The sequence below is a fragment of the Ammodytes marinus genome, assembly GCF_949987685.1.
Source record: "Ammodytes marinus genome assembly, chromosome: 7".
NCBI classification, from domain to species: Eukaryota; Metazoa; Chordata; class Actinopteri; order Uranoscopiformes; family Ammodytidae; genus Ammodytes; species Ammodytes marinus.
The window spans coordinates 17,772,194-17,783,486 of record NC_137211.1 but is presented as its reverse complement, the minus strand read 5'-3'; the positions used below and the strand labels follow the sequence as shown (position 1 = coordinate 17,783,486).

The window sequence follows — 11,293 nt, the reverse complement described above, 5'->3', positions numbered from 1 at the left end:
CCTGTGTCCCCAAGCTCCCCGTGACTGGGTCCGCCTCACAGTAGTTAGGCGACTTGTCTATGTACACCAAGTCTGTATCCATGGGCTTCCGGTAAGAGTAAGGCTTCTTGATCTTGAGGAATTTAGGGCGCTTGTTGCGGCTGGCTTTGACTGGTTCCACGTGCACCGCATGGGCATACTTCTCCTTGAGAATGTAGCCAAGCTCGCGGAACTTGGGAAGTGTAGTCCAGCAGGTTTTGGTGGTGCAGGAGCCTGAGACACCATGACACTTGCATTCCAGTCGCATGTTCTTCTCCAGGACCTAGACACACACAAAACAACTTAGTAACGCAATAACAACTGTAAAAACACTCCGGTGACGAGTGAAAATCACTCGTTATAGGTATAGGTTCAAAACAGCCATATTTGATCATTAACCCCAATAATCATGCTGTTTACTACAACAATGATTTCACAGATTAAGAAAATATGATTGTTATATTTGCTTTTATATTTGTATTTTTCAGAATTGGTTACATTACAATGTATGCAAAGTATACACACTTCAAATGCTCTCAATCCAAATTTCAACTCTTGCCCTTGCAAAACATGAGCAAATAAGCAACTCAGTAAAAATAAGACAAATACACTATGGTTATGGATTAAACACAGCCCCACCGCATAGCTGTGTGATACCATATATACACAGAAGCCAAAATAATGTGTCAGATTTCAGGCTCTGTGTGTGTAGTCACCACACACAACACACAAATGTCAAGAGTGACTGTACAAGGCGCCGAGTGACTAGGATTACTGCTAAACCCATAACTGATGACACTGGGAAGTGCCTTTAACTGAAACTGGAATTTTCTTTAGCAATGCAATTTCCTTTGGCCAAATTACTAGGAGTTATGGTCTTCCAGAGCCATTGACGAGATATTTATGCCTCTGTGTTCGCGGCAAGTAAACTAACAGTAAAACCGAAACACAGACGTGTGAACCAGAAGTGAAAAAAAAACTACTTTTTCCTGAGCAAACCACTCCATAAAACCCTTGGCTTCAACTTCCTAATCCATCAGTAGTTGTGTGACCAACACTTGTGACAGCCTTTGTCTGGACGTCTCCGACCAGGGAGCTGTGAACGGCGCTCCTGCTCAGTGTCACTGCTTTTGATTAGCATAAATAAAGGAAGAGGGGGTGGTAACTATCAAAACAGAGAAGCCATTTATCAGCAGAAAGAAAAAGAACGAAGGAAAACTGTGCAAAGTTTGAATCCATAAGTGTAGTCTGTTCCCTGGGAGGCAATTTACGCTTTCCAGATAAGCCCATTTGAATTCATGGCTGCAAGACGCATGTAGAAAATGATCTACTAGGTACAATTGTGAGAGCAGGAGGCTTTTCAGCCAGTGTGAAGATGGACGTGGTGGTTGTGTGAATCAGGTTGTTTTTGGCACGGTGGGATAGAGAGCAAGGATATGAGTTAACTTGGGCAAAGCTGCTTCTGTATTCTTCAGTAACTCCTAGCTCACTTTAGCTGTTTGGCACATCGTTCCACTCAATCTCTAACCTCTAGACTTGCTGGAGTCTCTTTGTCACTCTGCAGTGTCACTCATGCATGCAGAAAAGCCATCAAAAGAGCAGCAACAATTCTTTCCTGCTAAATTGGTCTTTTAAGTTCGCATTTTATCAAATTATTTTGGTGTCTCAAATAGTGTTTAATGTTGTTTCTGTTGTCCTTTATAAATTTAGCTTGTTCTCTTATTTTCTTACATTAAGCGTCCAGTTGTGTGATACATTAATATTGATTTTTATCTGGATGAAGATCCGATTTGGACTTACATGCCTAATATACTGTATTTTGGCATGCAGGTGGAGTGTATACAAATCCACTCTTCTATGCAGCAACAGAGACACATACTATTCAGTGAGGATCAAACCAAGTAACCAAACTGTAAACACCCCTGTGTTGCATGTACAAGCACATTGCACCTGATGTGGGTTCACGATATTAGAGAAATTGTGGGTGGGGATTGTCATAAAGGTAATTGTATACTGTCCCAGTGGTGCAAAGCATGGAGGCACTGGGCTAATGCATTTTTGTACAGTGTCAATCTGTTTCTTCGGCGCAGAGATCTGGGTCGTAATCAAACCCTACCACTCAAGACAGCTCTATCCCTTAAAAGCAGCCTTTTATTCTACTGCTTGTACGACCTTGGCCACACTGCCCAGATCTTAGGCAAGGTCCACCCACAATGCACCATGGCAGAGACTTTTAACAACTGCTCAGGCCAGTCCTAGACTAGTTAACCCCCATTTAGTCCCTACTATCTCTTTGCCTTGAAAGAACTTTGATTTGGAGACACATATTTTAAGTCATTGTGCCGAACAAAGAGACAAAACCATAATGCTTATCACTTACCTTGCGTCCCACCTCATTATTATGGAGGTTCATGAGTGTCCTTGCATTCTGTTTGACCTCCCGAGCGTCAATAAATACTTTGGAGAAGCCCAGTCCGTAGCTGATGTCTGCCGAGCAGCCTCCCCACTTCCATCCTTGGTTTGTGCTGTAGAAACCCTGCTTCTCCTTGTCACAGCTACAGTCACTCAGGTTACCCTGTGTACAGGCGGATGTAATGGCATGGGCCACCCCTGCTGCAATGATGGCGTAGGTGAACGCAGCCTCTTTACTGCCTAGCGTAGCAGGGGAAACAAAGAAAAACAAAAAGGTATTGAATAAAGTGTTGCAGGTGTTTATTCAGAATTTTCTTTTAAATAGAGAATGTCATGATGTTTCTCCTCCAGTTTTTAAGGGGGATACAATAAGTGCGTAACATGATTTAAAAATAGGAAAAGGAGATTAATTATTAATGGTATGTGTGCTTACATCACAGTCTTGCTGACATATAACTCAAGGGCTACAGTGTTTTGAAACCTGACCTGGAAACTGTCCTGTCCGTGAACCAAAATGGCCACTGGCCGCATAGTCAACAAAGCAGTATGAATAAGAGGGTTGTCGGCAAGGAAGGGTCTATTGATCGGCTCAGAAGCTGTCACATTCTGTGTAAACTTATAAGCCACTGACATCAGAATCTTCCTCATGTCGTTATCTCGCCCCAAGTCCAGATGACAAATCATTTACACACACGGACGGAAATATCGTCAAATAACTAAATAACTAATCTGACAGGACTTATAGAGACAGATCCTGAAGCAAAGCTCTTGAGAAACACCTCAAAGATTGCCCAATATATCTCATTCGACAATGAATCAGAAGGATTTTTCTTCTTGTACAACTTCTAAAGAGCCCATACTGTAATACACATGCATATTCATTAACATGATCAGATCAACAAGTAGCATGTTTTAATGTTCAGATCTCTGATTTATTATCGCGCAAACAGGAAACCCCTGGCTTTGACATCCATCATATCTAGGTGTAAACAAACTCCTCTTGTCTCTGTTTGTTCAAAACAAACATCATACCTTCTTTGTGTTTCCTCCTGCCACCCGGCTCACTATGTAAAGCTGCCGTGTTTTTGATAAACATCTTGGATGTGTGCCCTTGCCATTGAAAAAAGAAAAAACAACTCATATTGAGGCATCAATTATGTGGACGTTTTTATAGACTTGATGGGCTCCCAGCCAAAAAAGAAGGTGTGTCGGTGCAGTCAGCCAGTTCTGACTGCACCGTTGTTAATTTTTTCCCCTGCAGTTCTGGGTGCATGGGTTCACCGCAAGTGATGGTATGAATTCTTCATAACATTGTAATGAGAGGTGGAGGATAGAGAGCCCTTTTCAAACGCCTATATAGGTTGAACTAGAAGGGCCAGTTCACTTTGCTTCTGCCATGTTTGTTCTCTTTTCACCTCTGCAGAGTCATTCACCTCACAGTATCCAGCCGCTTTATATGGACCTCGACTCTTACAGCTTAGTGGGACCACAAAGTTCAAGAGCAAACATAGTTGAGGCCTGAAATGTCTCAAAGCTGATGCACCTTGCATTGCCCACAGGCACTGTGTCAGTTCATTGCTCATTCTTCCTTCGCTTTAAGAACAACTGCGATCTGCACAGCTCCACTCAGCCAGGGCATCAACAATGGCATTCATCAACAACCATTGGCCCTCCACACTAATCTGATCAGTGAAACCAATCTATTTGTTACGGCTGTCCAAGGCCATAGACTTAAACTCCTTGTCTTGGAAACACAGGCCCAAGACTCTTGATGAGCTAAAACCACTCATTCAGAAAGGAACAGATTTCTCAAACACCACTGTTTTCATCTCAACAGCATGAAGAGGGATAATCCTTTTCTTTCCAACAGCAGCGGGCAAGATGGCCTCAAACAGCTGGTCCAAGCTACTGACCATTGTGTAAAAGGCTATATGGATTGTTTGTGTTTCTTCAATAGTTTTGGCACAGCCTAGAATTAAAATAAGTTAGACAATGTTTAAGTTTCTTATACAAATGTTTTTTTTTTTACAAAGACACCTCTTTGGTTAAACTCCTCATACACTGACTGTAGCAATGACGGCCTCAAAAGACAAAATATCATTCATACCTCATCAACTTTGTAACGTCTTCTTGGTACTGAAATCCCCAATATATAACCATCTTTAATCCACTTTTATCAGTTCGTACAGCCAACAAACGGATCCAAATACTCCAGCCATAATGTCAGCATTCCTTTAAGTTCATCCACTCTACAGAGAGGAGTCTTCTGTCTCAGCAGCAGGAAGGAACACTTATTTGAAATCTTTTGTTTCTCTAATTTAGCACTTTCGGGTCTTGCCTTCCACATGGCTTTGCCCTACTGTAACTTATACCCGTGGTAAGAGCTACGTTGTAACAGTGAGAGCCACAGCACCCATCACTAGACAGGATAAAGACCAGTGAAAATGTGTCTCCAGAGACTCTGCCGGGCTGAAAAGAAAGGCTGCAAACATTCACAAGAGCTTTGTTACACTGCTGGCTTCAGATAGCTGTTATACATGCCGAGAAAAGCCGTAGCCAATGAAAAGTATTGAGCAAAAACTAGGCCTGATGTTAATCACACTGGGATGTTCCTTATACCATGGATGCAATAATGCAGGGCAAGTGGTAGTTTATGTGCAGAAAGGTATTTGCCTGGTACAAGTTTCGACGGGAGATTAAGATAATCAGATATTTAAGTGTATCTTTTAAGAAAGGGATAAGGTCATATGTCGTAACCTTCAAATTGGTGTTTTTAGAAAAATATTTTCCCCAAAGCATCAAGTCACAAATAAGGTTCTTGATAGATCTATACTTTCGTAATTCGTCATGGCACAATTAATTGAATAAGTATTCTACATTTTTAAGGGAAATCACAGAAGAGCCAAAAAGGAGAGCAAAGGACTGTGCGTAAATTACGCACAATGCGCATAATTACGCATCTTGTTGTGAGGCGATTGATATATTGTGTTTGTTGCTGGCAAGAAATGAAAAATCAAACTGTAAACGAACGTTAACAGACAGCAACATACCCACTTTCAACTCTTTTCCGAAGACTGTCCTCTCTCCAAGCGCAGAGCAGTTCCAGCGCCCGTTTTTGAACTGAAACTGACACTCGTTGATGCCCATTTGGGCTCCCTCTCCGATGACAATAATGGCATCGGGGCGACTCTGGCAGATAATCCGTTGTCTGGGAGCCAAACCGGGGATCTTGTTACAAATGATGCTCGCACCCAGGGCCACCACCGACGAGAAGCCACTGTGAATGGGAGATGGATATGATTTAGAAAAAGTAGCCATCGATCATTTATTTTACCCACACTAATAATGTTTGGATTTTTTTTTTTTTTTTTTTTTTTGCCTTTTAAAGAGTCTACATAAACTGTTTAAAATTGTCAATAGTAGCTGATGGGGAACTGTTTGTGAAAAATGGACAGTTTTACTGAGATCATTGCATTTTTAACAGTAGAAATTATCACCAAAAGGATTCTTTTCACTATATTTACATGTCTGTGCTAAGGTGCACCACTCGTTAATTCTGTAAGGTAATGGCTACTTGAGATTTGCAAATACTTTTAATTCTTATGCCGGTATGTGTTTTACCAACCTTAACAGATTAAGGAATTGTCATTAAGTGATAAGGACGCAGTTGCCACGAAGCTATCTGAGATAAATCTACGCTCTTCCTTTCAATTTAGTATTTATCATTTTTAAAATCAATGGTCTGCTTTTGAGCAAACACGGGACAGACTACAATAGAAGCTTTCTAAGCAGCAACACCAGATACAAGTCTGACATTTAGGCTATTCAAGTTGTTCTGTGTTTGAGAATTATAACCTACAACAAACTGGTGAGAATGTCAAGTAAGCGCAGCTCACCCAATTTTCAAATAAACAATTCCTAAACAAAGTAAAACTCTTAAAATCCAGCGTCGCGTTCTCCGACTCATTGCGGCCCCGCACTCAGTCTCATGCAACGATTTGCAGCTGATGAATAACTCGCTTCGCTTATTCTCCGATCGATCGCAGTCCAGGTAACTCCAAAGGATTTCCAAAATGACGAAAAGCATTAAAGAGAAAAGGAAAATAAAATCGCAGGCGCTCGAAAACTTTTCACTAATTGCCGGCTAAGGTATCATCCAAGCTCCTTTTACGCGACCCCTTTCGCTAGGCCCTCTTGTCATTGCGAGGGTGTCACAGGTAACCCTTGGGGTGAGCAAGTGCGATTATCTCTTTCTCACAGTTCCCCTGCTACCCGCAGGTCTTGGCTATATATCTGGCTCATCTATCTGGGGCGTGTTCACAGGAGACATGGGGCCCTGCTGAAGAATCCCGCCAGGGCTGAATCTCATACACACACTTGCACGCATGCACACACATACACACTCCTCTGTAAATTCACCTTGACTGATTGCTTTTTATTTTGTTATTAAGTGGTCCATTGCTGTAATGTGGACATACTCAGATATTATCAAAAGTTATTTATCAACAACACATATTTCTTCACATCTGCTAAAGAGAATGTATCACAACAATATGAAGAAAAACAATATTTATGCAAAAAAGATAAGTTGTATTGCCTTTTCTAAGTAGTTACGTCATTATCTTGGACTGAGTGATACTAGCTCCAATCCATACACGATCTATCTCCCTTTTTCATATTTAAAAAGTAGATTCCAGCCACTTCTCCGTTTTCACAATGCGTCTGGTGCGCGCTACCTGTAGTGCGCCTCTGTCCTGGACACGTCTATGGATCACCTACCTTTTACAATGGCGACATCTAATGGCGCACTAAAGACCTTGCAGCTTAAAAGCTAAACAAAATTTCCCCACATGTCCCTGTGTTCTTTCCGTAGTTCGCCAACATTCGGAACTGCTGCTGTTTTGAAGGTACAGTAGGCTCAAGTAAAGGGGTGTGGTGAGACCTTTTACTGGGTGAGACCCTTGATGTCAGTGGTCATGGACCTTCCTCACCCTCACTTGATCGATGATTGCCTTATTAATATTTTTACATTCCTGACCGAGGAAGATTTAATCTGTGCCTCAAGTGTATGTAAGGTAAGGACTGTCCAAATTGCGGAAGTGGCTGATACTTTTTACACGAGCAAGCTTTTCATGACATTTCCAAAAGTGTCTGATTTGTGTCTGATTGCAATGATGTATTTTAAGGATTGGAATGAAGCTGCGGATACGCCCTGGTTATGGAGGTGAGCTTCGTCTGTAACTTAACCCACGTTAAAAGTAGATGACGCCAGTGGTGGAAAGTAACTAAGTACATTTACTCAAGTAGGCCTGCTCTAATTAAGTAGCCTACAACATTGAGCTACTTGTAGCCTACTTGTGAAATACTTGTTCTTTCTACTCCTCTAGATTTGATACGTGTGGTCACTTGTAATTTTGCTAAATTAAACATGATGTGTCATCATGGAAAAAGATGATAGCCTACTTTATTGATCCCTTGTTGAAATTCATAAGCAACCTGGCAGTATACTGTAAAAAAAAAGAAGAAGAAAAAAAAGAAATAAATATAAGCCCTTCTTTTACCAGTTGCTACATTAAGGTAATACATCTTAATGCATGTATTTACCTGATCCAATAATATAATATTATTCCGTATAATGAGCCTACTACAATGTGTTATTGCTGCTTTAAGAGATCTAACTTGCACTTGTGAACAATATTTACAATTTAAAAGGTACTGTATGTGAACATCCAGCCCTGTGGTCCCCTCAGGAGGATGTGCCTGCAGCGCTGGAGTTTCTGTAACGTTGGCGTGTTGGGGAGTGAACAGGTCAATAACTCATGGAAGAGATACTTCCTGAGACGTTGCCACATAGAGTTGAAGATGACCAAAGGCCGGCCGGGAGGTTACACCTGCAAAAGCCTCAGAGGACACACGGGTGTGCCATGATGATCGCTCTCTGTAATCTACCTTGTTTGTGACTACATTGTCTCGTCTTACTGTTGTGTCTGGTTACTCTGTCCATCAGGCAGGGTGGTAGGGTTGGTGTACCTGCGACAGGGGAGTTCAGCTCAGTTTACTGGGCTCGGGGACAGCGGTGCCACGGTGTGCAGCGCCTCTGCTGATGGGACAGTCCGAGCATGGAACATCCAAAATGTAAGTGCAACACCCTCTACATATCTTCCTGCATTTTCAGTATTATCATGTTCCAAAATAATATAATACTAGAATGGTAAGTCATAATGTTGTCTTGATTCGAGGCACAGAGCTTAATTAAATATGTATCCAGATCATTCAAAAATATGTCTTTTTAGATTTCCTTTTTTCATTTGATTTAAATGTATTGTATGACTTTCATACAGTATTTACAGATAATGCTTCAGAACACGTGCAATACTCAAAATGAAGTGTAAGGGAATACATGCATTCACAGGGGCCTTTACCTTACGTTGCACCTTTTTTTTCTTTCAGGGTGAACTCCTGTGGTGCAGTCCTGTGCAGAGCCCTTTGACGGGGATTGTAAGTGATGAACAGGGTGAAGTTTTGATCACATCAGACTCCACAGGCCTTATCAAGACCAGGCAGGGTCAGACTGGCCAGGAAGTGGCCTCCTTTCCCACTGCATCTCCACACTGTACATTACTACAGTACAGCATTGACAACAGTTGGTTTCTGACCGTAAGTATCTTTGTCATTTCTGGGTTTTAAATATATAAATGATAAAGGGCCAGTTTCACAGACATGGATTAAGCCAAGTCCTGGACTAAATGGAATTTTGAATGGAGATTGTCCATTGAAAGTACAATTTAGTCCAGGATTTAGCTTAATCCATGTCTGTGAAACTTTCCCATAGTGTTTTTTTTTCTAGTTTAAGTAACATGTGCTTCTCGTTATATTCACTTCCAGGTTGGAACCAGTCAGGGATCTGTGTGTACACTAGCTGATTCAGCTTTGACTAAGAGGTCCAGTTTAATGGTGTGCGACACGTTCAGAGTCAACATACTCCTAGTTTCACCTGACAGGAAATGGATCACGGCTGGAACCAAAGACAATGATGATTTAAGTCCAAAGGTATTTTTTTCTTGTTGTCTCCCTGACGGCCTGGCTTGATTCTTGTGCTTCCTCCTGCTGTGTGTTCTCTGATTTCTTTCACTGCATTACCTCAGATGCGCAAATAAGACAGTGGGTCAAATAGATGTTCATCGATAGGAACAATGAAACATTACCTACGTTTTCTAGAATTCTGTTGTTTGTTTTGCCCGGCCGTAGGTGATTTACACTGAGAGTTTGACCTCTCCCTCTGAGGACGAAGATGCTCTGTGCCAATGTGTGCCAGTCACTGGGTGCCAGGCGGCTGTCTTCATACCCACACAGCCTGCCAGGTTGGCCATCATCCATTATAACTGGCAGCAAAACAACAAAGCCCTCACTGTCTTCGATGTCAGCATTAAAAAGACTAAGTACAAGTCGGAGATCCAGGGTGAGGACTGAGATATGTGCAGATGGACTTTAATTATATACGTCATTGGATACATTTCAGTCAGTTGTATGAATCCTTACTTTAGGAAAATTATAATTCTAGATATTTGCAATACAGCTACAATGGGATTTTGATGCTAGTGGCATAAGTGGCAAGGGTTTTCTCAGCTGAAAAACCTGTCACACTTACTGCAGTTATCGCTATTTTGAGACACTTTTATTGAAAATTCACCGTGTCGGATGCTGAAATCTACAATTCCTTAAAGCTGTAGTATGCCTTTGTAATTTTAAATCTCTTCTCATTTTAGTCCAGCAGGTGGAGTCCTTCCCCTTGCCTCTGAACAACCGGCACTCACAGATCCTTCTGGAGGCGAAGGACAGCAACTGCTTAGTTTTGGCAGCAGACCGTGAGCTATGGGTCTACTCTCTGAAAGGAGCTCTGCTCGCCAGCTTTAAGGAGCACACTATGTCCATCTCTTCCATATGTGTGGTAGGCGGTTTTATCATGATTCAAGAAATAGCTTCTCACCTGTTAAAGATCTTTGCTTTCTAAAATGTGATATACCATGTGTGTGTACAAGTGTCTGAAAAGCCACACGTGTGTTGTGTTCACATTTTACAGGATAGTTTCCGTGTGGTAACAGCATCTCAGGACCTCTCTTTACGAGTGCTGACATGGAGAAATGACAGAGATAAGGGGTTGAGCTTGGAGAGCCGATACCACTTACTGGGAGGCTCTCACACCATGTCCAGGTACTGTATGCTTTAGTATGAGTCTTAGTAGTAACTAGTGAACAGCCTGAATACAGGTATTTTATTTGAATCTTGGCAGTCATTTCCTAATCGTTTTACGTTTTGATTTGTTCCGTGTGTTCTAGAGGGTTCACTCACGTCGCCTGTGACTACTCCAGCATTGTGGCGTCGGCAGAAGGGCAAGATGGGAAAGATGTCTTAAAAGTGTATTCTTTTACATCCTGAGCATTACTAAAAAAAGGGTCTTAAGCAGTTTGCACCACCCATTGGAAGGATGATCATTTGCTTTTATTATAAACTGTTCATGAGTACAAAAAAACAGACTGTAACGCCTATTACAGATAATAAACTCTATGTTATGGGAAAGGCATTGATACAATGTGTAAATAACAATCTGGTCAAAAAAGGAGAGGACTGCACAGATATTTCGGTAATGTTCTAGTCTACAACTATGTTTTTGTAGCTGGGGCATCTCAGTGTTGAATGTGACCAGTCTTAATGCACAATGCATTGCAAAATATATCATGGTCATCTTTTCTTCAATATTTGTCTTCCACTCAGTACTGAGTGGAAGACAAATTTGTGGCAATAATCTACATACAATAAATGTTTATATTGAGCCCATCTTGACGAAATCAGTTGGTACATATGA

The 11,293-nt window shown here is 41.5% G+C and overlaps 2 protein-coding genes across 3 annotated transcripts in view; one reads left to right on the top strand and one right to left on the bottom strand.

Annotated features, from left to right (window-relative positions):
• Positions 1–6,678, bottom strand: part of wnt7ab (wingless-type MMTV integration site family, member 7Ab) — a 7,927-nt gene extending 1,249 nt beyond the window's left edge. Inside the window, exons 1-4 of the mRNA XM_080030421.1 lie at positions 6,327–6,678; positions 5,481–5,707; positions 2,399–2,670; positions 1–301 (exon numbers count right to left, since the gene is read on the bottom strand). The exon at positions 1–301 is cut by the window's left edge and continues 1,249 nt beyond it. Coding sequence (XP_079886547.1) covers positions 1–301; positions 2,399–2,670; positions 5,481–5,707; positions 6,327–6,517 — 991 coding nt within the window. The 5' untranslated portion in view covers positions 6,518–6,678. The remainder of the gene's footprint in view (positions 302–2,398; positions 2,671–5,480; positions 5,708–6,326) is intronic.
• Positions 6,679–7,318: 640 nt separating this feature from the next.
• fbxw12 (F-box and WD repeat domain containing 12) lies at positions 7,319–11,162 on the top strand. 2 transcript variants are annotated; one of them, XM_080030638.1, is made up of 10 exons: positions 7,319–7,505; positions 7,617–7,654; positions 8,143–8,347; positions 8,438–8,565; positions 8,881–9,087; positions 9,316–9,480; positions 9,679–9,889; positions 10,197–10,378; positions 10,511–10,641; positions 10,767–11,162. In XM_080030638.1, exons 2-10 carry the CDS (start codon positions 7,649–7,651, stop codon positions 10,864–10,866), a joined length of 1,335 nt encoding a protein of 444 aa, XP_079886764.1. In that variant the 5' UTR covers positions 7,319–7,505; positions 7,617–7,648; the 3' UTR covers positions 10,867–11,162. The 2 variants fall into 2 exon arrangements, with proteins under 2 accessions (XP_079886764.1, XP_079886763.1); XM_080030637.1 differs by having other exon boundaries at positions 8,181–8,347; positions 10,767–11,156.
• The last annotated feature ends 131 nt before the right edge of the window (positions 11,163–11,293 follow it).